At 41.0% G+C, this 27,303-nt stretch overlaps 1 protein-coding gene across 1 annotated transcript; it reads left to right on the forward strand.

Moving 5' to 3' along the window:
• On the forward strand, positions 1–26,926 carry DYNC1LI2 (dynein cytoplasmic 1 light intermediate chain 2). The gene is made up of 13 exons (XM_005532515.3): positions 1–104; positions 748–821; positions 1,227–1,343; positions 7,483–7,713; positions 14,014–14,180; positions 14,520–14,613; positions 15,224–15,359; positions 15,671–15,782; positions 16,450–16,509; positions 17,162–17,203; positions 17,617–17,734; positions 18,686–18,802; positions 23,943–26,926. The coding sequence occupies exons 1-13, from the start codon at positions 10–12 to the stop codon at positions 24,047–24,049; spliced, it is 1,470 nt and encodes a 489-aa protein (XP_005532572.2). The 5' UTR covers positions 1–9; the 3' UTR covers positions 24,050–26,926.
• The last annotated feature ends 377 nt before the right edge of the window (positions 26,927–27,303 follow it).

Here is a 27,303-nt window from a genome sequence, read left to right on the forward strand (position 1 = left end):
GGCTCCAAGATGGCGCCGGTGCTGGGGGAGGAGAAGCTGCTGGGGCCGGACGGGCCCGGCGGGGCCGAGCTGCCGGGCGAGGAGGACGAAGGGCAGAATCTCTGGTGGGCGCCCGCGGCCGCCCGGGGTCAGCACGGCGGGGCGAGCCCGGGCTCCGCGGGGCTGGAGGAGAGCGCGGGCCCTCGGCCGGGTCGGGGCCGCGCTCGGGGCCCGCGGGTGGCGGCGGGGCCGAGGGGTAGCGCTGAGGGGCCCGGGGGCAGCGCTGGGGGGCCCGGGGGTGAGTGACGGGACCCCCGCGGCCGCAGGGACGGGAGGGCGGCGGTGAGGCAGAGCGGGGCCCGGGACCGCAGGGGCGTCCGTGGGGCCGGCTCCGGCAAAGGCGATCTCGTGTTTCTTCGGCTTTTATTTCTAACGAACGCTTTAAAAAATACCTGTAGTGGCAGAAAGGCGTATGTCGAATACAGCAATCGATTGTGATCAGAGTTAGTTGAAAAGTAACGTTCTGCAGTATTATGGCCCCTTACAAGGGAGGAGAACTTTAAATGTTCCTGCCTGTGGTTTAGAAATCATGAAAGCTCTACTCTCGAAGGTGGGATGCTTGTGGTGGTTCAGAGTGCAGTTGGCCTGTGGCTGTGACAGCAGCCCTGCTCGTACACAGCCCGCATGTGCCGGGCTGTGGGTGCGGATGTGCTGAGCTCATGGTGCTGTCACAGCCGGGATAACGCGGCTGCTCTGCTGCTTCCCCAGGTCCTCCATCCTCAGCGAAGTCTCCACACGGTCCAGATCTAAATTGCCATCGGGCAAGAATATTCTTGTTTTTGGTAAGTAACACATGCAGCCAGCTGGGTGTAGGTTTCTTGGGTTTTTATCTGTAGAAACAAAGCATACTTCAAACACTGATTGGAGCAAACTGACGCATGGGTTCATTTCAATTGGGTTATGTAATTTGATCTGTGGTCTTTGTCCTTATAGATCTAGTTTCTCTTTGATTTCCCCTGTTAGATTTACAGCCTATTTTAAGTAATAATAGAGAACAAGACAGTCCTTCTTTCTTATTGTTCTGGTATAAGCCATTTGATTTAACTGAAACACTTGAAAGAGAACATTAAGTAATTGTGATTCAGAAGTGTACTTGTTAATTAAGCAAGTTGTGAAAAAAAATATTTTCTATGAAGCCGGATGTAATTCTGAAGGTGTCTTTTTTTCCTCTACAAACTTACTGGCAGGTGATGATGGTTCAGGCAAAACCACACTTATGGCTAAAATACAGGGAGCAGAGCATGGCAAGAAAGGAAGAGGACTGGAATACTTGTATCTGAATATTCACGATGAAGACAGAGATGGTAAGTTTGTTTCAAATGCAATCTCTTTAATTAAGTAGCTGCCGTGCTGTTTTAATAATTGTGGTTTGATGAGTGCATTCTGGGCTACGCCCCAGTAGCAGGTTCAGCATGGTGCTGGGAGTTTTGGAGCTGTGTCTGTTTCTGTGGAGGGAAAGGTTTCACAGTCAATGTCCCTTCTCCCTCCTGCCCCCTGACAGCCTGACCTGTTCCTGAGACAGGGCAGCTCTGGGGATCCCTTCACTGCTAGGGGAGATCCCTTTGCAGATGGTGACTTTGTAGCAGCTGCAGTAGTGTTGCTGTGGCTACTGTGTGACTAGAGAAAGGGAGGGATACATCCATGAGAATTTCATGCTCAGCGTGGATCTGCTCACAGGGGTTTGGTGTTTCTCACAGGGGCTATGTGTGGAATTTTGATTAGCTATAACAGAGATTTTAATGTTTTGCTTAAGTTGACTGAGTGAAGAACGGAACTTAAAGTCAGGATTAGTGTTTCCTTGTCTCAAGTTGGAGCTGGTCTCTTTGCCCCTTATCTTTTTGCTGATGCTGCTGATTGCTTGTCTCTACTGTATGGAGGGAGATTATGACAAGAGACCGTTTAAAAGCAGGCCTCATGATCAGATTACTTGTGTTTTTGGGAAGGATTGGGACAGGAAGAGATGGGGAGTGAGTTTGTTATCTTTGCTCCTATATCTGCCTCTGTTGATCTCGTTTTGGGCAAACTGCTAGACCTCCTTGTGTTGGTTTGTCTTTAAAAATGGGGAATGTAAGTCTTCCTATTCCTGACTTCCTTCAGAGCTCAGAAGCAGGAAGCAGTAGTGCTGGTCCATCCCTGTTCCTGGGAACAAGCAGACTAGGAAGATCCTATAATGGTATTTTAAAACTGGAGATGCATTGAAGGCTTGCAGGAGTGATTAAATGCCATATGTGACTGGTTGTTATGGAGATTGGGCCTGCACTCACGTGGCAGGAAGCTGCCTTTGGATACTAAGTTAGGCACAATGAAAGGATGAGTACATTGCCACGTCTTCCAGGGGCCTCCTTGCAGTTCCTAAAAATCTTTTGAGCTGTAATTTTAAGTGCTGAGCCATTCTTTGCTTCTTCAGGTTCTGGGTGTAAGTGCTTTTCCACCATGCACAATCTGCTTTAGTTCTGCACAAACACTTCAGAGGGCAAAACGCCCTTATGATGAGGAAGGCTGAGGCAGCCTGTGTCATCAGGCCTCTTGCAGCTTCAAAGGAGATGCTATTACAAGCAGAAGGATGTTTGTGCTATTTTTTCCTGGTGTTATCTATCAAACCTCAAGTATATCTCTACACTGGAAATATTTTGGGGCTATTCCTGAGTGGCTGAAAGTGATAAGTATTTGAAGTGATTAGGAGAGGCCTGTCAGAAGAACTCAGGCAGTGCTAGCAGGAAAAAAGAGAGCTTTTTGACTGACTACAGGCTCAGCTGGCCAATTCAGGTCTTCATGCATCCTCTAATGGGTGTGTTAGGAGCTAATAATACGTGCCTTTTTCCTTTCTGTCTCATTAGTGTCATCCACAAGCAAAATAAATAGCAAAGTGGGTCAGGACCTCCCAGCAGGCAGAGATAACGCTCTTTCTTCTCTAGGACAGTTTTGGATTTGGTTTTTAAACTCTGTGTGCTTCAGATGAGTGTATGCTCATATACAGGTTAGGGAACAAAACCTTTATAATTGACCCACAATTCTGGAAGCCATAAAGAAGTTCAGGGTGGGCATTCGGGAGCTCAAGAACAGATGAGTGCTTCTGAGGGTCTCTGCTTTTTATTAGACTCCAACCTAGCCAACACCAGATCACAAGGATTTCCAGGGGTGCCAGATCAACACTGGTATCTGAAACTCTCCAGTGGAGTGAGATGATTTCAGCTTTTTCCCAGGTGATGGATTTATTTGCTCTTTGTCTTATTCTTCTTCATTTCAGATAAGTTTACTCTGTCCAGGAGAAATATTTTCCTCATAGTGCTGAGTCATTCATTATCTCCTTCTGTCTTTCCCTTGGAAACCTTAAGGAAGATCTGTGTTTCCTATGCTGTGGTTTCCCCTTTCTCTTCAAGGGATGTTTGAACCTGGCTGCTCCTTTATCTAAAGTAGAATTTTTCTGGATTGCTGGATGCAATCTTAGTTTATAATTACTTTCCTTCTAAAGATCAGCTCAGCAATTAAATTGTATTAAATTTTCAGTTTGTAGGAAAGTTTAACAAATGCCCAGGAGGCATCTCTGCTTTGCAGGCCCTGTGGTAATCAGAGGTGTCCATGGACTGTGTAGTTTTCCCTGTCTCCTGCTGGGTTCTTGGCAGCTGGATGCACGTGGGCTCTGTGCTATGTCCAGCTGCTCCAGCTCTGCCAGGTGTCACTGCTCAGTGTGACATTGTGGCTTTGGTCCCCAGGGTTTGGGGTCCCTTAGATTCTAAGTCTGCTACTGAATCTCTGTCTGAAAAGTCACTTTCCTAGGGAAAATATATATTTTTATTTTAAAGATACATTTTACTTCTGTCTCAAATGTTGCCTAGGCCAAGCCATTTTCTCAGGAAGAGGTTTGGAGAGACCTGAGAAGCAATCCTGGGAGAGAGAGGATTCTCCTAAATCCCCAGCTACATTATCCTTGGAGCATATGGCTGCTCCTGCATACATGACACCATAGTTCATCTGGATGAAAGCATTTATAGTACTGCCTGCAAACTTAGCTTGGAATATTAACTGATTTTGGGGCTCAAGCCCCAGAGTCCTCCATTAGTGGAATTTCTCAGGGACTGTGGCAAGTTTCAATTTTTTGCCTCTTTATGATGAACAGATTTTTTTGGTCTCTACTGGTTAGTCTGCTTTTGAGGACTGAGAATCTGAATTCGTAGGAGGTAGAAGAGAAGCTGTGCATAATTTTTCTAAAGGATCTGTGTTTCCAGAGTAACTTTCAGAGGCCCTTGCAGGGCTAGGGCAGAGTTACTGCGGGGATGTAGAGCAGAACAGGGAGCCAGCCTGCATGGCCTGCTCTGTGCTGTGTGTGTCAGCTGGAGCCACAAGCACCACGGGGACGTTTCTGACCTGCTCAGACTGCAGATGCATCTCACCTGTGCCCAGTGTGCAGGGAGGAAGAACCATTCTGGGGTTGCATTCTTGTAACAAAATCAAGCAGTCTTGGGTTTTGCCTCAGGTTTGGACTGGCCTCAGACATATCATATGCATATTCCAGCTGAACTGGTTGTTCCAGATTGAGCCAAGTCTTGCTGCTGCACTGGTTTCTAATAGGAAAATTGTCTTTTTTTTTTTTGTCAACATCTTTAAAATAGTTCTCTTGAAAGTTTTCTTCTTTTTTGCTTTTCTTCACAGTTTGAACAAGGGATATCTAATTGCCACTAATATCTTTTGAATAGATGCAGATGTAGTTGCTGTTCACAGAATCAATCATGTGCAGTAAAATTCATCAAAGCTGGAAAATCTTCTTCTGGACTAACGGGATAATGGAATATTGACAGGATTTAGAGATGTGATTTTAGCAGCTTTTGTAATAGCTTGTAATAAGTAACCCCTGCTTTTCCAACAGGATCTGTTAATTGTTTGCTCTGTTTTTGTATGTTATGTCATGGCCAGTAAGAAGGGCCCAGTTAACATTCGTGACTAAGTAGGAGCTTGATGTGGTGCTGACAAAGCTGAATTTACTATCAAGTCCTTGCCAAATTGTGAGCACCCTGTGCTGTATTTTTAAATGTGTTTTATGTTTTAGCAATTGTAAATCACAAGACATTCTTCTGTCCTGTTAGAAAGGAGCAAAACCTTTCCTTTTCATACAAAGTTACATTTTTCCACCCAAGTACATTTTAATGTGAGTGCAAGGCTTCCAGGTTTCCTAGCAGATTGATTCTGAGTGGTAGTTCCAGCTATATTCTAGTTCCACCTGTATTCTAGTTCCAGTCTGCATTCCAAATGTTAAAGAAAAATTAAATCCTTAAGGGGAGCAAAGGTGCATTGCAAACAAAATAACTTTAACCTTAGGTACTGGATTTAAAACATGACTTAGAAGCAGTGAATTTGGATATTATTATTATTAAGTTGCATTTAAAATGCTGAACTTTTTTTATTTATTATTTTTATATTATTAATTTTTGTTACTTGCCAAGGTGTGAAAGTCTTTTCCGCAGAGTATTCACCACAGGAGAATCCATCAGTGCTGAGGAGAGCTGTAAACTTGCATAAACTATGGATAGATTTGCATTAGGTTTTCCAAACTTCCATTCATGCTCCAAGGAGACAGTTGTACATACACACAGTCCCTGTCTATTAATAACCTTTAGCTCATAGAAAGCTCACGGGGTTTTTATTTACTGGGAGACTGCTGCTTTAGGGCATGTACCCAGGATGTTTCTAGAATGCAGAGTCCTGCACAGATGTTTCATTTACTGTTGTGTAATAGCAAACATATAAATGTGTTCACATTGTGTCCTACCTTGCTCTCTATTTTCCCAGACCTCTCCTAGACCCTTCCTCTGTCCTCAGAGGTCTTTGGGAGCTTTAGATTCAGATCTCCAGTGCTGTGGGAATCCCTGTGATGCCGGTGATTGCTGTCCTGGAGGGGGACAAGGGAGTGGAACTGTGCTGGGTGTGCAGAGGTGCATTTCTGAGCTTCACCCTCACTGATCACTGGAGAGTGAATCGAGGGGTGCAGCTGGCAGTGAGAGGAGCTGTAAGTTCACAGCGTGGCTCTTGGCCTGTGTGTGTGATCACTGATGTTGGAATGTTTTAGGACAGCCCAACAAAACTTAGAAGAAATGCTAAATGTAGACTGCCCACATACAGCACCTTGATGAGAGAGATGTCTGAAACTGGGCTGCCCAGTAATTTTGTCCAAGGCCTGATTAAGCAGGTAGGATATATATATATATATATATTTCCTTCTTCCAGATTTCTTAGCCAAGCTTTTGCCTTTTTCTTAAGTCAGGAGGGGTGGATTCCCTCCTAGAATAAAGTTATGATAACCGTAGTAACTGGATTGATTTTGTGAAGCTGAAAGATTCAGGACACAGAAGTACAGTGAAGCAGGGTAATTATGAAGCTCAGTAGCTACACTGAAAATCTGTGTTCTGCAGTGGCTGGTTTGCAGATCTGTATGTTGCAGAAGTCACATACTGTGTATGTAGTGTAGGAGAGACTCACTGTTCCCTCTGGATAGCTGTAGTAAAATAGGGAATGCTTAGTGTGAGGTACTAGGAAGAGTCTAGAATATTGAAACAATGGTGGTGTTCCTCTTCAGCAGAAAGTTCTAAGGATAATGTAATTCCTTCCCTTCCTTCCCTTCCTTCTCTTCCTCCCTCGTACCTGATACATCGTTTCTGGAGGAAACTCCTTTTTCAGTTCTTATACTCTTGCCAAGAGTTCATTTTTGGGGTAAAATGCCAGCTGTCTGACCCAGCTGATCCCCCTCTACTCTGCCTTGCATTCCAATGAAGTATGCAGCCACTATCAAAAACACCTGGGGGAGAAACACGAAAGCTGCAATACCAGGTCATTTTTCCAGTGCTCATGCTGTCAGGAGCCTGCAGGAGCCAGTGTTATGTCAGTGTGAGATAAGAGCAGGTGGCACAACCTTGTTGGGAAGGTGGGAAGTTTATCCTGTATTTGCTCCTCCCACTCCTGTGCTAGAAACTTAAACTGCTTATTGCTGGTATCTTGTTTGCAGCTTATTTCTGTTGCGAGGTGTCTTGAGTGTGTGAAACCAGCTTATGTGTCTGGGAGACACCGAGGGCAGTGTTCATCCTCTGCTGGAGCAGGGCCACCCCTTTGGGCCTGCACTTACACATCCCCTGTGTTCTGGGTTCACTCTGCATGTTTCTAATGCAGGACTGTTGTGCAGCGATTAAAAACTGTCCTGACAGCTGTCCTGAGTAAAAGCTCAAGAACAGAAATTATTTTTTTAAAGGAAAATGTTCTGAGCCCAGGAATGAAAGCATTTCTGACTAATACAGGCATTTATTTACACAGAACCTGTCTGTTAAACAAGCAGGCAGAGTGTGCTGGTAGCTGGTTCTGCTCCTTCCACTGAACACTGATGCTCTCACCCAGTCACTCCCAGCCTGGCAGTGCAAACCCCGGCATCTGCTGGATTCCAACCGTGCCTTTTCCTTTCAGATCACACTCGTTGCAACGTTTGGATCCTGGATGGAGACTTGTATCACAAAGGGCTTCTGAAGTTTGCGGTTTCTGCCGAATCCCTGCAAGACACCATCGTGGTCTTTGTTGCAGATATGTCTAGACCTTGGACTGTTATGGAGTCTTTACAGAAATGGGCCAGTGTCTTGCAAGAACACATTGATAAGATGAAAATTCCTCCAGAAGAGATGAGGCACATGGAGCAGAAGTGTAAGTCTTTGTGCATCCATACATTGCTGTTGGTTTTTTAATTAGCTCTCACAACTTTTGATAAATTTCTTTGAGTCAGTATTTTAAGAATGGGTTACTCTTATGGGTAACTCTGATGGGTTCTTATATATAGATAAGAATTACTCTTAGGTTGTGATTGCAACTCTAATTCAAATAGACTGTATTAGGCTTTAAAGCAGCTCTTCAAGTTTTGCTGACAAAACATGAGGTGAATTATTGGTCTAGGTCCTGGGCAATAACGGGATTTTGATAATTTGATTTTTAAAAAGGGGAATTAAAAAAAAAATAATATAATGACAGATTCACTTTTTAAAAGACAGTGACAAAATTCAGTGATGAAGTGAGCTGTCTGCTTGGCTGTGATACCTCAGCCAGGTCCCATTCCCATACTGTGCTTGTCTTACAGAAGTCTCTCTGCCTTTTTTTTCTGGTGGCTCAGGCTGTGAACCTGGTGCAGCTAATTGTGTCTCACTACAGCCATTGCTACCCTGTGACTTTAGGAATGTTGTATAAATGAACCTTCTTTCCTGGCATATCCTTGGCAGGAAAGAATCTAGCATTGGCAGACAGTCATTGTTGCAGTATTGGATCCTGCATCTGCTTTAGTAGTGTTGTTTGTTTAGTAGTTAATTTAGTTAGTAGTTTAGTGTTGTTAGTTTAGTAGTGTCAAATGTTTCTTGAGATTTTTTTTTTCTGTTTTCATATTGAATTACTCCAAAATAAATTCCTTTAGTGGAAAAGACCTTAGCAATTTCCAGTCCTTTCAGATGAGGTAGATTCAGGCTGATCCTTTGTGGTTGCTGCTTTTGCTCTGGGCTGGAGTGTGGAACCCTTGCAAATATGGTCTGGGAGTTTCCTGAGCCGCCTTTAGGGAGCAGTGTGATCTGTTTGACCAGTGAGCACTCAGGTGTATTTGTATAACTGATAATCCTTTCTGAATGTTAAATATTGTGTTCCCAGAAGCCTTGTGCCTACAGCATACCAGCTGGAGTTTAACCTCAATAATTAAAACCACCCAGGTTTGATTATCAGGTTACATTTAATGAAAAAGTAAAATATGAGAGTTTTTAAGGGAAAATGATCGGTTGGTTTTATGTGTGTCAGAGATTTTTTGGGAATGGGAAATGGAAAGGCAGTTCCAGTATCAAAATCCAACAGCTGTTGCATGTTTGCATGCAAAATCCAACAATTTGCATGTTTCTGAGATGCAGAAAATGTGCCTCAAATCCAAATAAAGAGGGAGTTTGTGCACTTCAATTTTCCTTTTGAAAAGAGAAGCTTTTCAGCCTTCCCTTCAGAGTGCACTCTGTGAGAGAGCTATGGCAAAACTCGAGTGCCCTGTCTGAGGAGCTTAGAGGGATTTCCAATAGTGGTATCTTAGATAGAGAATTCTAAATTAAAGTATCATAGAAACTCCTAGTTTGTTCTGAGCTCTCCTGAAGTCAAGGGAAGAGGAGATGGGAGAGGGGGTGAGCTCCCCCTGCCTGGCTCTGGTGCCATCCCCTGGCTCAGCTGTGCCACACAGGGCCCCGATGTCTTCAAATTTCCATTTCCTGTTCTCAGGCCCTTTGCAGGACCCTCATGTCACCTGGGCACACCTCTGGTTTCTTGCAGACTGTCCCTGGGGCCAGCTCTGTGCTCAGGACTTTGGCCACCATGGCCTGTAATTCTGAGGAAAGGCCCATTGTAACTGTGTCAGGGTGATGCACTGGGTAGAGCACAAGTGCCTGGTGAATGCCTTGGGACTGCTGCCCATCCTAAAGCTACACAGCAAAGCTCTCCTTACTGAAATCCTGCTGCCTGTGCCTCCTGGGGTATGCTGCCACTTAGAAAATGAAGTCACTGAAACACTGAAACACTGCTGTATTTGGGCAACAGCCCAAATACATAAAAACCAGGATAATAAAAGAGCTCATGAGGCCAGTTGAAACATAGAAATGGAGTGCAGAGTGATGGAGTGTGCTGAATTTAAGCCCCCTGCAGCATAAGAGCACGTGGATGGATGTGTTTCCTGACTTCACCTGCAGACTATTCCCTTACTCCTGCTCCTCCATCGCAAGCTGAATGTCCACATTCACCCTGTGACAGGTGTGACATCCTGGCTGTCACACTCAGCACCAGCAACCCTGGGGAAACACTGCTCAGCCCTGCCCTACTGGCATCCACTGGAAGTGCTGCAAGATGTTCTTTCTCCATTGCTAAGATCCTAAGAGTTTCCAGAGATGCCTGTCAGCTCACCTATGTCAGTGCAGTTGGACTTTGCTTGCCTCTTCTGGCAGGGTTTGGGAGGCCTTTCTGCACCCAGCCCTTGCTCCTGTGTTTGCTGGTTGAGATTTTGACTCTTGGCTTGCCTGGGTGGGTGAGAAACTTCCCTTCGAGTTAAAGAGCTTCCAGAATGGGCCGCAGGACACACATGGAGGCAACAGGCTGCTTTCTTGGGAATGTACTCAGAGCATTGCCTGCCTGCACTCCCCTTGTCACTGAGCTGCTCTGGGGGCTCCTCTGCTAAGAGCTTGGCTCATGTGAAGTCAGGTACATAATGTCAACTATAGACATTTAATTCAGGCTCAATTGTGATAAATCATTATTTAAATAACACATATTTGAATAATTATTTCAGGGAAGATGTGAATGTTACCTCCCTATTTAAGACAGCAGAGGAGATAAGGTGGCTGTCAGGAATGAAGAACTGCAGAAAGAATGTATACTGGTAAAATGGCAATTACACCAATGACCTCTGGGGTGTTTGAAGCTAAAGAATTGAAACACAATAACATGTTTTTGCAAACTGTGTGCTATTCCATTCAAGCTGAATTGGTTTCAGGTTGTCTACTTTTTTGTTTTTTGGTCTAGCATAGAGCTGAAAGATTTCTTAAGCTAAAATATTTTTTTTAAAATTAGTTTATCCAGGTATCTTCTGTCTAGGAATTCTTTTCACAAGACTAAAATTTTTAATGATCAATAAAGATAGGGCACAAAAAACCCAAAAGTGATTGTGAAAAGCTAAAGAGTGTAAATATGGAATGATTGCCTCAGAAAAATATTCTTAATTTTTCTCATTCTGCTGTTCAGGGACTGTGGGATTCATCCATTAAATTGTGGCATTTGTCTGCATTTCCACATTGCAGTTAAAGAGCATTCCAGGCCTGAGCATATTACTGTTGCTGGAATAATCAAACCTAATAATTGTGTACTGCTGTCTCAGTAGTGCTTCCGGTCAGTGCATGTCCTAAGTGATGCAGCAGTTTTTGGTGGAGTTACCTTGCAGTGCCTCATGTGAACAACAGCAACGGGAGCAAAAGTTTGCTGGAACCTCACTTTCATTTGCTGTATTCAGTGCAAAACTAAAGAGCCACAAGTTTGGTAGATGAATCAGCACTCTGTAGTGGAAGTGTGATTTTAATGGCACATCATCACCTGGTGAGAATTTCTTAAGCATAACAGGCCATTCTGAATACTCAATGGTAGTGATGAGTGGCAGAATATTACAGATTTCCAGAGGAACTGTTGTTTTTCTGGCTTCTTATTTTATGTGCATCAGCTTATGGGTATTTCCTGTTGAAAAACCTTAAACCAAAGTAATTTTCACTTCTTAATAAAGAAAAGAGTTCTTTTCCATACCATATAGAAGATGACTCATCAGTTAGAACTGTGTGGAGGAGATAGTATTCATAGCCCACTAGGAGGAAAAAAGGAAAAATAAAAGATTTTCTGGGCTATTTGGGTGCACAACTTTATAGCCATTAAATATGGATATTTTATATCCAATAAAAGCCTGAGAGTGGAGCTCAAATGAGACATAGCTATGAGCAGTAAGTATGAAATTGCTGTGTGTCAAAGAAATGTTTTGACTGCAGTGAGCTACTTTATTACCTTGTTAGAGTGCAGTTTTGTTCATCAGGGAATCTGACAGGGGCTGGGGTCCAGGTTGGATGTCACAGGACTAAATCCTGGAGGGAATGGGGGTTGAGTGGAAGCCTGGAGCAGTGTGTAAGAGCCTATTGCTGACAGGCACTCACTCTTGCTCCTGAGTTAAAGTGGCATCTGTGTGCTCTGGGTGCTGCAGTCAGAGGTTCTTGCTCTGGCAGGTTGTATCTGTGTCCCACTGGTCTGTGTCTGGCAGGGATTAATGCCAGGCCAGGTGCATCCCTGGGAATCCACAGAGAGCTCAGCTCCACATGGAGGGGTTTTCTCCCTCTGCGTGTGAGGTGGGGCCTTGGTGCTGCTGCTGGGTCCTGCTGACTCCTGGGGAGAGGGGGAGCTGGGATTGTGCCCTTCATTCCCATTCAGCAGAAATTCATGAGGATAAAATTCATGAGGATGAAACCATCAGACTTCTGGAATTTCCACGTTGCATTTGTTCTTATTTACATTTCTAAAATTCTTAGAGCATCTTGTGTTTCCTCATGTTGTCAAGTGTTACTCTTTTTGGGAGAGGCCTTTTTTCCCCAGAATTGCAGGGTTTATGCTCCCAAGCATCTCAGTAAAGAAAAGATTATTTTGCTTTGATATGAACAAAACCCAGGAAAGGAATCTTGTCTGATTATAATGCTGTTAATTGAGAGCTGTATTGTCAAATAGTCTTTTCTATGTGATTAAGTCAGAGAGGCTCATCTGAACCATTGTGGGAGATGCAGATGGTGTTCTTTAAACTGCTCTTAATACACTTGACCTCAATAGGAAATAGTAATGGGAAAGCTAATAAAGTAAAGAAGTACTTCAAAAAACTCTTTTTCTAGTTAAATGCTTTTGGTGAGATAAAAAACTCGTGGAATGTGCAGAATGTATGATGGAATTTTGATTTGCTGTAGCTGACTAAGAAACAGTCCTGGAGGAACCATCCTTTGGAGCACTGCTGTTTCCTCTCCACAAGAAGGCACTGCCTCCCCACGTTAAAAGCAACTGCATTTCATTTTCATTTGTTTGTATTTCCTTGCACCCTGGCATATATTGAATTGGTGATTGGAAATCTTATAGTCTATATTTAGTTTGGGTTTTTTAGGCTTTTCTCTGGAATGGAGCTCTTTTCCACAAGAATCACAGAGTTTTATATTTCAGTTAAGCATTGTAGATTGTGCAGCTTTAAACAGAAGAGTTTTCTGATTTGTTCTTCCTTCCACGCACCGACATACCATTGCAGGAATGGTTCTCGTTTTGAAAAGATACCATGACTTCTTTTTGCAAGGTTTGTATAAGAAACTTGCCTGAGGTTTTACCACTTCCTAAAGCTCAGGAGGCGTGCAGTGCACTCCAGTTCCTTCTCAGAACACGGAGGGTGTTCTGAGCAGTCTCTCTGTGTGGCTGGGCTGGAGATTGGTGGCTTTTCCCGAGTTCTCTTCACTGTCCCTACAGTCACTCTGCTGCTCCCACTATTTCTAAAGTAAAGGAGCATTTGTGGGAGCAGATCATGGAGTTTGCTTGGCTCTTTCCATGAGGGTTCCTCATGGCTGAGTTAGGAGGAGGAGAGCCCTGCCTGGAGCAGTCACATCAAGGACACAGATTTAGTTGGTCTGTGACTTTAGTCTTGAATAATAGACATTAAAGTGTAGATTGTAGCCCAGATTCGATAAAGCATATGTGGGCTCACAGTGCATTTCCAAAATGAACTTAATACTATTCCTTAGGTGCTTCAGTATTGGATAGGAGTCAGGACTATTGGAACACTCTTGCCATAAAATAAAAGTACTAAAAACATAAAAAGCATTTAGTTTCCTCTGGACCTCACTGTTGTTTTCCAGAATACAACTCAGTCTCTTCAGGTAGCCTGAAGATGCCCTTGAGTCTGTATTTATGCAAGTAGATTTTATATTTCTAACACTGGATGCCTGCAACAGAAATGTAGAGTAATAAGAACTAAAGTAATGTAAGAAAAAGTGGCTGTTTCAGGTTGGTGCTTCCTGTGTACATTTACATTTTCACCATGCTTTCTTCCACAGTAGGTGCAAATTGCAGGGTATAGGCTGTGTTGCTAAACCACATTTATATTTTCTGTTGTCAACTGCCCTATAATGGAAATGTTCAGGAATATTTTTTAGCTCTTGCAGATAATTGTGATTCTTTATAATGGCTCCAGATCCCACTTGATTTGGCTTCCTGTAAGTTTTGATGGAGAAGTTATGGTGTTGGAACGGGCAACAAGGCTTAATTTACATTCGGTCCTCATGTAGTATAAAAATAAATTAAAAAATCCCTTGAGATTTCTAGTTAGTTGTAGATTAATTATGGTTTAGAAAGAACTAGTTCCTTTGTTGTAGCTTAAGAATCTCTCTCTTTTAATAGTTATAAAGGAATTTCAGGAGTATGTAGAACCTGAAGAAGGCTACCAAGGATCACCACAGAGGAGAGGCCCCTCATCTGGCCAGGAGGATGAACACGTTTCCCTGCCCCTCGGAGACAACGTGCTGACTCACAATCTGGGCATACCTGTGCTCGTGGTGTGCACAAAAGTGAGGCTCTGCTTCTCTTTGCTGCTTTGCAAGGGTTTCATTACTTCTCTCTTAAAGGCATGCTTTCTACAGACATGCAAAATGAATTCTGGATTAACAGTGGAGGGATTTGTTTTACAAGTGAGCTGCTGCCATCAGCATCAATTTTTACTTTTATGGAATAGTAATAACTTTATCAATTTTATGTTAATTACTTTAGTGTTTGGTTTATTTGTGTTATTTTAGAACCAGAGACTCAAAATAAATGTGATGGGAGCATGTAAGATTAAGGAAGGTGTTTTAATATGTGCTGTGATTAAATGCCTGGGTTTTTCTGGTTTGTTTTTCTTCCTCTCCCAGTGTGATGCAGTGAGTGTCCTGGAGAAGGAGCACGACTACAGGGAAGAGCACTTTGACTTCATTCAGTCACACATCCGCAGATTCTGCTTACAGTGTATCCTTTTCTGTGCTGAGGAGATTGCCTCTAATCTGGAAGCAAAAAGAGATGTTTTCATGTTGAATTGCACATAACAATAATGCAAGAAATTGCTCTGCAAGATTACTTGGTATGTAGTTGTTGGTTAGGGTATGTGCTGTACATACCTAACCTTCGGTAGGTATGTGTAGTGTTTGTTTTTTTGAAAATGTTGACAGATGTATAAAATATCTTATAATTTTGAAATTGTGCATGGGATTTGGACCTTTTGTTCCTTTACAAAGGATTGGTCTTATATTTTGTGTTCTTTCTTGGTTTTCCTCAGAATTTACAATTTCCATGTAAGCCTGAGATCTCATTTGTAGTAAGTTTTTGACTTTTTCCGAGTGAAATAGGATGAAATTTTCATGTAAGCCTGGGAGGATGGATAACTTTTGTGTATGTCAAAGAAAAGACCCTTGCCTTGTTATATCCCTTCCACCCCTGCATACTAGGTTTCTCCAATTTTGCCTGGAACTACTGCTCAAAGCTAAGTCTAGTAGCTATAAATCTATTAACTCCTGTTATGAATTTCTTACTATAATTTAGAAACTGTATCTTACCTAATTTTCCTCAACTAGAAACCCAGATGGGGCTGCCTTGATTTATACATCAGTTAAGGAGGAGAAGAACCTTGACCTGTTGTATAAGTACATTGTACATAAAACCTACGGTTTCCAGTTTACCACACCTGCCTTAGTGGTAGAGAAGGATGCAGTTTTTATGTGAGTCCCTGGGACAAGCAGCACAATGTCAGAGGGGTTTTTATTAAGCACTGCATGTAATAGGGATATAAAAATAAATGGAATGGTTTGTTGTTCAAAAGCTTAGTCTTGTGGAATCCCAAATTTAAACACCAACTTAATGCATATTACTTTGACTCAGACTATACCATTCCAGTTTTTGTATGCTTGGAATTTAGCTGAGAAATAGGGCTGATCTGTAAGAAAATTGCCTTATTTAAGTAGAGGGCATAGAGTAAATAACGGTCTCTGTAGAAGCTGCAGAAAAGGCAAAGCTTTATTCTTTTTTACAGACCTGCTGGTTGGGACAATGAGAAGAAAATTGCCATTTTACATGAAAACTTCACAACAGTAAAACCAGAAGATGCATATGAGGACTTCATTGTAAAACCTCCTGTAAGAAAGGTAAAAAGGGCTTATTTCTTTCTGTACCCCAACAAATAAGTAGAGTTTGTTTGAATGGCTGCTAAGGACTATTAATGTTGAAGAACTCCAGATACAAATTTTTTAATCTAAATATATAAAACATCAGGCTTTCTTTTATTAGTTATTTAAAATACTGCAAGCAAACCCTGAAACCATTCACCTTATTGAAAGAAAGGCAGTCCAGGAATAGCTATTTTACATTTACCAGTTTTGCATGTGCGGGGCAGAAACACCCCCAGAAAATGGAGAATTCTTTTGTAGGACATTTCCATTTATACTCATATGGCTTTGAGGTTGCCATGCAAAGGTAAAGCAAGGTCATCTCAGGTCTTTGAAGAGAAGCTGATGAGATCAATATCCAAACTAAGAAAAAGGAATGTGGGTACTTACCAAGTGCTCATCTCTATAGGACAGTGCTCACAGGCTGGCATCACTGTTCGTCTGCTCCAATATTTTTTATTTTACATTATTTTTTAATTGCAACTTCTTAATGTTACTATTATTTTAAATGTGAAAGAACAGTTTTTTTTAAAAAAAGTAAACAATAGTCTTAAAGATTTGCCTCTCCTTTTGATCACCAAAGCATTAAAACCAGTTATGGTAATTCCAGTTTTTACTGATAACAACAAAATATTTTGTTCAACAGTTAGTCCATGATAAAGAGCTGGCAGCAGAAGATGAGCAAGTATTTCTTATGAAGCAGCAGGTAAGAATGGAAGAATGAAAATAAGTCCTGTTTCTCAGCTTTGCAAATTCAGATGTAATTGTGAAGTAGATCTTTATTCTAGCAAGTGCAACCAGGAAATATGATCACTTATCTTGGCAAGTTCAAGGGAAGATATGCTGAGAATAGAAAGAATTTACATGTCAAAGGAGAAGAGGAGGAAGAGACTTTGTATTTCACCACAAAGTTGTATTGATCTGTGAAATATAAATACTCTTAAAACCTAACATCTGAGCATTGCAGTTTCCTTACAGCCAGAGGCTTGGAAGACTTTAATGTGTCAAATTCGGCCATGCTGTAACTTGTTATTTTCTTTATTGCTCTGTACTTCAAAAAATACAACAATTCTTCCCTATCCAGGTGATTATAAATGTCCTGGAGGTTACAGACTGGGGTGTCTGTGGTTCTGGCTTTGAGTTCTGGACTGGCTGTGTGAGACAAAGGCCCAAAGCTTATTTACTCCTTTCAGTCAGTCCTCTAGAGGCAGAGTGGGGAAGAATGGAAATATCAAAGAGGAATCCTGTAAATATCAGGAAAAAGATGAAATAAATTTATGGTTACTCAGCTTCACTGTATTTTATTCCTCTGTATTCTTTGAAATATATTTAATATGCTTAATATGTTGTTTTTGCAGTCATTCCTTGCCAAACAGCCAGCAACGCCTACAAGAGCATCAGTAAGTAGATCCAAGGAAAAGAGTAGGAGGTGTTTTGTTTCCTTCAAGGGAAAAGGGAGTGATTCTAACCTGCAGTGGTTCATTTTTTTATATTTAAATGTACCCTACATAATGTCCCCAAACTGCAGAAAGGAAATAAATTATGAGGCAATATTTTTAAATGCTGCTTATAAATTCACTGTGGAAACATTGGATTATTGAACTGAAAATTTCCTGCAGTGATTCAGCCTTTCCTGTAGTAGAGGCACATCCCCAATATAACTGATGTTTTGGGTGCTTGTTTGTTGTCTTTCTCCAGTGTGCATCACTACAGTGCCAATAAAAAGGCTGAAAAAGTATGTGATGTTAAACTTGCTTAATGTAATTAATCCTTTGAAGTTCTTCTCTGATTTGTATGATTTGGACTTTTTAAGGAATCTCCTGCGAGAGGCCCTGCAGGATCCCCAAGAACTCAAGGCAGAGCTGGTCCCACCAATGTACCCAGTGCCTCACCAATCACATCAGTTAAGAAACCAGATCCAAATATTAAAAGTATGAATGAGCATTTTACTCTTCTATCATGTTATTTTCCTTAAAGTGAATCCTCTTCTGTAGAAAGGTTTGGGGGATTTATTCACTAATTGTATAGTTAGTTTAATAATAGAAATGCATTTACAACATAACTTTGGATTGACATTTTTCTTTTCTGGTCATTTATATGACTTGGAATAGAGTTCTGTTACTGCCAAGCAGTCAGACAGAGGTCAAATGCATTCTAATTTCCTTAAATTGCCTCAATACATTTATTATGCATCAGTTGGGTTATTAGGTGGAGACTGCTCTGAACTACACTTTCATACTTCATATCACTTATTCTGGAATCCACAGCGAGCCCTGTTCCACTAAACCCTTTCTGGAATGTCATTTGCTGTAGCAGTCACTTGGAAATGAGATCTTTCCCAGAGATGCAGCTCCATGATACTTAGGGGTTTCTTTCCCCTCTGTGCATTAAGAAGGTCTGCAGGGCCAGTGTTGTTTTTTGTTGTGTGCTGTAGGGCCATGCCTCACTTCCAGGGGGAAAAATACCCTTCTGGATCCTGTCTTACTGCTGAATTGCCAAGTTTTGATTTGTTAAAAGCAGTGTGGCATGAAAGGCTGCACTAGAACATCTGTGCAGGTTGTTAATGGGCTTATCAGTCTTTGAATTTCGTGTCCATACTTAATAATCTTGCTCTTGGTTTTTGCATTTATTAAAAACTTTAAAATGCACAAATACTTTGATTAAAATTTCATTACACCCTCCCAACAAGCAGGAATGTGCATTCAGCCATCTCTGCCTATGCCAAGGTACCCAAAGGACTGGGGCCTTCAAACTGAGGACAGACTTTCTCAGAGCTGAGGTTTATTTCCTTGGTTAGGAAGAGATTTTAATGTATGTGAAAATATGTTATCATTTACCAGCTCTAAGTGTTCTGTGTGATCTGTATTTGTTTTTTTCTTTAGATAATGCTGCAAGTGAAGGTGTCTTGGCTAGTTTCTTTAACAGTCTCTTGAGCAAAAAGACTGGCTCTCCTGGAAGTCCTGGTGCTGGAGGAGTGCAAAGTACAGCCAAGAAATCAGGTATTGGACATGTTATTGCAGAGTGTTTTTAATAGTTTATTTGGCTTCTTGGTCCATGGGTATGTCTCTTACATTGGTCAGGAAAGTGACAGACCATGACAGATGACTGTACCAAAATGTCTTTAAAAGAGACTGCTGGGATTTCAGTGACATTTGAGTCTTGATCCTATGCTGAAAGTGCTGATTTCTTTTTCAGCTTCAGAATTCATTCCCTTCTTTTCTTTATGCTTCGCTGTTGCAAAAGAGATGAAGTTTTTTGGGTTTGTACTGGAGTTAGCAGTGAAACTATTGAAACTTCCCCAGAGTTCAAGCTGAAATGAATTACTCCTTGTGACAGCTTGAAGTTGTTCACTCATTAATTATTTATTATTTTATTGCAATCCAGCACAGCTGATAACACTGACAAATGGGTGCCTTCTCTGTCTGTGCTGTGACTGCAATGTGGGAGATCCTTCTGGTGAATAATGCAGCAGTTCAGTGAAAATGAAAGAAACCTGTCAGAGTGTTTGGTACCTACCCAGACCATGGTGGTGCAAAATGCATTTGTCCACCTGACAGACAGAATTTATGGCTTTGATTCTTTGACTATTTCTGTTCAATACTGTCATTCCCATCACATTGAATGTTCAGGAGCTTTCCTTCCAGAATTCTTGCACTATTAAATTATTGATAGGTACAGTGATCCCAAGCTTGTTCAGTCTTGTGGGTTTTAAGTGTGATGCCAAACCCACAGTTCCTCATGCTGAGAGAGGAAGGTAAGGGCCAGACATTCCAAACTGGAAATGAGAAATATCTGCTGCCAGCCACACTGGTGGTTCTGTCAGTCAGAGAGCCAAGGCAGTAGGAGTCTGGGTATTTTTAAATTTCTATTTAATGGGAAGATTTATATATGACATTTCATGTTTTGAAAGTTCAAAAATGCATAGGATTTGACTTAAAGCAAGTCAGGTGTAATTTTTTGTGTGTTTTGTTTCAGCGTGATGAATTATGTAGTTTTGTCTTTATTAAATGTATTATTTATTAAAACAGGTTTGTATTATATATGATTTCCATAATAATATTGTTTCCATGTTATAAGAACACTGAACTAATTCTTTCATAATCCAGAATTCCTTCTTCAGTTAAACACTGAAAGGTGTCCCTGCTTCATCAAATGCAGCCTCATGTTTTACTTACCACAAGGACAAAATAACATTTTATGGAAATAGAACTAGAAATATTTTTAGGTGTTATTTCATCCTTGCTTTTTATCTGAAGCAAAGTCAGTTAGGGAGTACCTGGCTAGTGATTAAAAAGCAAACAACTCAGAAATAAAAGCTGTAATGTCACCTCTCCAGGAAGCCTATTCCAGTACTTAATTTCTCAGTTATTTTGTTCCCTTGCCCAGTGTTTCTGAATCCCAGTACTCTTGGTCTTTGGGTGGTGATGGAGCTCAGTGTAGCCCTTTGTGTTTGCAGCAGTGTTTGGCTTTGAAAGCAGTTTCCCTTTGCCTGTGACTTGTGTGTGGCCTGCAGGAACAGATTTGTGCGCAGGCCGTGTTTTTTGGCTGTGACAGTTGTGTCCCCAGGCACTCTGCTCACCTTGTTTGCTTTGTGCTCAGAAACAGCTGGGGGTGGCAGACAAGGCTCTGCCTGCCCTGAGCAGGGGTGAGCTGATCTGTGTTACAGATGTGTTCTGTTCACATCTCTCAGGGGAACACGGGGTTGTTTTCATCTTTGTGATGCTGAGCAGGATTTTTTGTAACAATTCACCCAGTTTAATACATTTTCTGCCTCCTGGTATGAGGTTTCTAGTCTGTATCAAATTCCCTCAGTCTCTCAAAAGCTTGTGTGTTTGCTTGATCATTGTTTCCGTTCTATCATCATGCACCACTTTGGTAATTTATGTAAATAACTTTTTCCCTCCAATCCTATCTTTCCAAAATCCTTTGTTGTCTCCTCAGGCTCACTTACTTACCTATCTGCTGTCTTCAACAGCTGGACAGGGTAGACATAGTACTGACCAGTGCTATGGATAACTAATGGGTAATTTTATGAATTAAAATCCATTAATTTTCTCTGCAATATCTAGGCTTTTTTTTTTTTTTGAAGTTTATTTCTGTGAAGGTGATGTGAGATGTAATATTGACCACTTCTCCCTTCTCCTCAGGACCTGTTATCCTGTCATAGGAAAGTGGGTGGCTTGGCAGAACTTGTTGGGACAGACCCTGTTGGTTGTTGTGCTGGTAGGCTGTTCTAAGCACCTAAAACATAACTGCAATTTCTGGAAAAACTGCTAAACTAGTCTGTAATGGGCTGCACTCTTTGCTCTTTCAGTCTTCTAGAGCACTGTGTATTCCAGGATTTTTCAAAGATAGCAAGCTTTTTTTCTTTTTCTTTTTTTTTTTCCCCTTGTGTCAGCATTAACTTCTAATTGGAATAGATAATTTCTCTCCTGAAACATACAGAGACAGCAATCATACATCCTCCCTTAACTTCCTTGATTTTGATAGACTAAATTAGACAAGTTCTCTTCTAGTCTCCTGCTAGAGGCTGAGCTCTGTTTTCCCCACTAGTTTCTTCATTAGTTCCCATCCTTGGCTTATTGTCTGGAACGTGAATGATCAGAATATTGTAGTCAGCTCTGCAGATCTACGTCATCGTAGTGCCTGCTGCAGCAGTTCTTTCTTGGGTGGAAGTGCTTCTCCTGAATGATCTCAAGGTTGGCTTTTCTTGGCTACATCGAGTTGGCAGGTCCCATTCCTTTCCTGACTTTGGGAACAGAACAGTTGGCTTTCACTCACAGGAGAAGGTGCCTGTTCTTGTCATCTGCTGTGCTCACACCTTACATGAGCCAGTGTAAGATTAAACTGTGTTGAGAAGGTAAGGGCTCCTCATGCTGCTCTCTGAAAAGCTCTTGTTGAGTTTGTGAGGTACCTGGTGCTGGTGAGAACAGAAGAGATGAGCTGTTCCTTTGTGGAAGAGTTGAGCAGAACATCTTGGAGAAAGCATTATTTCCAGCAGCACCCTCTGTGCAAGTAAATGTGCTAAAATTATCTTTGTAGGCATTTCAAGTGTCTAAACTGTTTAAAGAGCCTGACGTTTTCAGAAGGTTGATGACAAAAATATTTAGCTTTAAAGAGACCATCTGTTTCTCTCATTGCTAGGAATAGCCTGAGTTTGAATCGTTGAAGTTCTGTCCGAGGATGAGTGACATTGTGGTTCTCAACAATTCTGGTCAGCCTCATTGATGGATTGATTTCTACTGTGACAATTCTTACCTGAGAGAAATCTCACTTCTGGGCAGTGTCCATTTTTCCTGCTGTGCAGTGCTCCTTGTTTGCCTTTGTTTCTGGACTCTCTTTGATGTCTAGACTGTGACATTTCAAAAAACTTCAATTGATTATTTCTGTGGTGGATTATTTTTCTACATCTTAACTTCTATAGTCACACAGTTATTTCATTCATATTCACAAGAAGATTCTTGCAAATTCTAAAGCTGCCTTCCCTCTCTATTCCTGTACAGAGGATAAAGAGCTCAGGTTCCCTGCTCTCACTCTGATCTAGAAAGGGGAATTAATTGTACAGAATTGTGGGCATGTAATTGTCCAGAACACATCTCACTGAATGGGGCCATCAGTCCTTGACAAATTTGTAGGGAAAATGAAAGCAAGTGTCACTCTCATTCACAGTTAAGGGGAAACTCTTATTTTCTTAAAAACAGTTTGTTGTTCTTCTCCTTTGGAAGGTGCTCCTCATGGTGGTAAAGGGGAGTGTGTTCCCCTGCATTGGGAGAGTTTTTCCTGTCCACATGAGGTATTTGCAGGACACTGCTTGGGCTAATTTTGGAACCCTAAGGAGCCAGGTCATCCAGCATAAAAAAAAAGTTATAGTTTTTATTTAGATCTGCCCTTGTTTAAGCAAGGATTTTGTGTGGCCTTTATAGGGTTTAAGGTTTTAGGTTTTAGGGTTTAGGCTTTTTTAACTCCCAGGTGCCATAAGTCTACATGTGAAGTGTTTTGTATTTTAAGTTCTGTTATAGTACATTAATTAATGTACTAATTCCTAAATTTTGCTTAAATGCTCCTACTTTGAGTAAATGCTGTGTAGAATGCTGTGGCTTATGACTAGTGCTTAGTTCTAAAACCTTCCTAGTGATTAAAGGTAACCTTTTAACTTGGTTATGTCTTTGTACTTTGGAAAAAAACACTTGAATCTTTAACAGTCAAATCTTGCCTTCTTAATGTTTTCAGCATGTACCCTGGAAAAAATCCACCTAATATTTCACACACATTTGAGCTGGAAAACAGATGCTTGTTAAATTCTTTGGCTATGTAAGGAAGCTGTACATGGTTATATAATCTACTTTTTGTCTAAAAATATAGCTTTTTAATCTTAAATGCTTGTATGCTCCATGCATTAGGATACATTGTTCCAATTTTGGTGATGAATTTGTCTGTGGGTTTATAATTTTCAGAAACACTGAAGTAAGCTAGTTTCAGTTAGGGAATTGTTAAAAAGTTTTGAGTCTAATACAGAAACGTAAGATATGCCTTTCCATGAAATACTTCAGTGTGTCTGGTTCCAATTGAAGAAGTCCTTTGAAATGACTACTTGGAGATATTATATGAATATGCAATTCCTGTCCCTGTTTTAAGGGAAGCATTGGCTGCAGACATGAGAGTTCTTCCTGTTAGTTGTTTCATGTTGAAATGCAATGAGTACAAGTGTGAGTACAAAGTACAAATAAATGGGCTTTTTTTAGCAGGTGTCCTACATACCTTGTGCTTAAAAGTTTGGTTTAAATAAAGTCCTTGCTATCAATGCTAATAATAGAATTGTATATGCTTGACTTTTTACAGAAAATTCCAAATGTGGTTATTTTTAAATCTTAGTTGCTATAAACATATCACTGGTGGTGTTGTGCTTTTTGCTGCTGTGTAGTTCAGCATTTCATCTCTTTAAAGTGAATCAAACCTGAGTATCAGTTTTTACACAAAAAATACCCTGCATTGTGCCAGGCTCTGTGTCCTTGGGGAGGTGACAAAATAATGAGAAATCAAGAATATGTTGTCATCTAAAGGTGATTTATTGAATGCTTGTGCTTCTTGGTTGAAACATTTCATTGAAACTCAATTGCTTTGTGTCCTTTTTCTCTCCAGGACAAAAGACAGTTTTGGCAAATGCTCAGGAGGAGCTGGACAGGATCACACGCAAGCCTGACCCCATGGTAACAACAAACTCTCCTCCAACAGAGAACGAGGCTTGATAGGGCAGAAAAATGCAGATGTAAATGACCAAATAACTATGTATAGTGATCTGATAAGACCAGGAATTTTCTGCTATGGCAGATGCTATCAGTTTTCTCGGGGCAGGGGAAATGAGCTTACTACATCATTGCCTTGTCCCAGTAAAAAGTGCACATTCAGGAAGTTTGCATATAAAATCCCTCTGTATAAGATAACCATTTAGAGTTTATATAGGGCAATTCTTTTGGTTTGGAGGTAAAGCAGGTGCAGCTGCATTTCCTGTTGTGAAGAACACAGAGAAGCAAAACGGAGAATTCTCTTAAAAGTACTACTGACTGCACATGAGGCAAGAAAGAGAACTGAAACCCTCTTTCAGAGTTACTGGAATTGGCTACTTGTATGTTTGCAATGCATTATATTCTTGGAGTGGTGGTGGTGGTGGAACAGCATTAACTGGGGGAAAGAAGCCAAGGTGGGGAATGGAGCCCTAAAAGGGGAAATGGATTTGGGACAGCGAGAAACCAGAATGTTGGATTGACTGGAGAGGAGCAATGTTGTCAAATCCTGTGTTTCACAGGGGATAAATAGTCACTGTTCTTAAAAGACTACTTGACATTGGAGAATTCCAGGCCAAACACTAAGAACCATGGGAATTTATTCTTGTTATAAATCTTGTTTTAGTTTTTAAAGAAGTCTTAAAGAGTGTGGATGCCCTTTTTGGTGTAGCTGACAAAGGGAGAAACTAAACTTGTTTAGCTCCAAGTGCCTGGCACAGTTTGTGATGTGTCTTTAGAAGGTGCTTGAACTTATTGTGCACTGTAGTACAAACAGTCACTGTTTGGTTTTATTTGAAAAACAGTAGTTTGGCAATTTGTATTTAATTTCAAATCCTGTTTTCTGATAGCTTCTGCCTTTTTTATGCCAAGAGGCTGGCCTATGAAGAATGGTGGGTGATGGATCATTTTCCCATAATGAAATGTGCTACAGAACACTCTCAGTATTTTTCTTTCTTACTTTTTTTGTAACTAAATATTAGCTGCCAAGCTAAAATGGATTCCTGCCTTACACCTATGGAGGTTTTTAAAAAAAACTTTCAAGGCCCTAGTTCCAACTACATCTGCTGCAGGTGCAGCCAACTCCAATTCTGAAGGTAACCTAAAAAGTATGAATGTGTACCCGATGGATATCCTGAAGAAGTTGTTTTGTGTTTTCCTTCATGTAGCATTTCATTTGGAAAGATGGGTTGTGGTTGTCCCTGTTGCTGTAAGGGAGCCCTGTCCATGGTCACATAAACCCTCATTCTGTACAAACACAACTGCAGTGGTTACTGAAATGGCACTTTGATTTTATACATGGTATGCTTGTTTTACATGGACACACTACCAGAAATTAAAAAAAAAACCAAGCATATTCTGTGCTCTTAATGCTGAAGGGAAAAACCACAATTTGAATTATACAGAGTTTACTTTTTATTGATATGAATTTGTTGTACTAAATCTGATGTCTGGATATAACTTCCCTAATATATATTGTAACTTAAATATACAGAATTAGACTGACCACTAACACAGTGCTGGGTGTTAACCTCAACTCCTATGTTACAGCAAGAGGCTGTTCATGTGAGTCTCTCTAGACATCTAGAAAGCTAAGAGTATTTACTTGCCTCTTTGACAAACATTAACATGAGTATGTTACTTGTGCCAGTTTTTTTGTTGAAAATACTCAAATTTTTTTTTATTTTTTTTTTATTTACTTTTTTAAGAAATGGTATGACCTGAAGTTATACAGTTGTCTAGGTAACAGTTAGACTGTGGCTGGCTGATGGTGATGTGGATGCACTTCCTGGTGTAATGGGTGCCAGTTGCAAGTTACCACACCAGAAGTAATTACACACTGTCCTCTTGACACTGAGAAGTGAGATTGGAGACTAAACCATCAAAAATTGGACAAGAAAATTGAAGTGTGTGATTGTAATGGTGTAGTTTGAAAACCTCAGTCTGAAACTGCCTTTTTTTGTCATCTAACCTGATAAGCACTTTTCTAGCAATATGGCTAAAACTTACAATTGAAGTATTTTCCAGATGTATAAAAATGTTGAGTATACTAAAACTGATCAAAACTGTTACTGTGTGATAACTTACCAGCTTTGCAGAAAGACAAACCAGGGACAGATTTCCGGTTTCTAATTGCAAGTGAATGCTCCTAGTTTACTGAAGAGAGGTGTAAGTAATGTAGCATCCTGTGGGTGCCGAAGTCTGCTGGCTTTGGTGAGCTGCACAGTTGTTATTCTGGTGTCTTCAAGCATTGGAACCAAAGGCCAAATGCAAACAGCCTTTACATTTTCAAGTGAAACTTCATTTTATTTGCAGATACACTTGTATGGTAGACTGTTTAAACTATTATATGCCTATATTTATATGCATTATAGTGACTGCATCTACTGTTCATGTTTAAACTAAAAACAAAAGATGAAAGCATTCAACTTGAAGCAAATAGAAAACTTTAAAGATTGGCCCTCCATAAAAATGCTGTGGTTATGCTGCTTGATTTTAAGTTTGCACTTTTTTTATTGGCATTGAAAAAAAGAAACAAAAACTGTTTAAACTGAACAGAATTTTGTATTTTATTTAATTTAACTACATTGAAAGTGACTGCTCTGTACATCGTGAACTTAACAATATACATGCTGTAAATGAAAGTTCACTGTCCTGTATACTAAGTTTATTGGTTTTTCTTCCAACTTACAATTAGGGCTGCAAATGTATGAAACAAACCTTAGTCCAGTTGTATGGCTTTAACCAGGTGCAGTATGCAGTCATGTGGAACCTTGCTTTCTAGTGCTGGCAAAACGAGGACGTCTTTAATTACTGGCTTCAATAAACATGAATCCAGACTGCTTTCTGCTGTGCTTTTGTCTGGGAGATGCCCTCCTGGAGCTGTTTGTGTGGGATCAGGGTGTGGGCGAGCTTTGTGAGCAGGAGGAGCAGGTTGGCTGTGAGTTGTGTCCCTGGGTTAGTGACAGCTAACCCAGCCTCTGCCAGTGCCAGTCCTCTGGAGCTGGGAGCTGTGTCCTGTGCCAGTGGAGCAGAGCTGTGCTTGTGGCAGCTCACAGCACAACTGCTTTGGTACAAAATAATGTATTTCATGGGACTGGGGAGACAGCTGTGTGCTTCAGCAGCTTCAGATGTATTTTGTGGAATACTGTTCCCAAGCACAGCACTGGTCCTGAATTAGCAGGATTCAAATCCAGGCTATGGGAAGTTTAAGGAATGAA

The sequence above is a fragment of the Pseudopodoces humilis genome, chromosome 14, assembly GCF_049639895.1.
Source record: "Pseudopodoces humilis isolate 2021_Gansu_Grassland_sample_001 chromosome 14, ASM4963989v1, whole genome shotgun sequence".
NCBI classification, from domain to species: Eukaryota; Metazoa; Chordata; class Aves; order Passeriformes; family Paridae; genus Pseudopodoces; species Pseudopodoces humilis.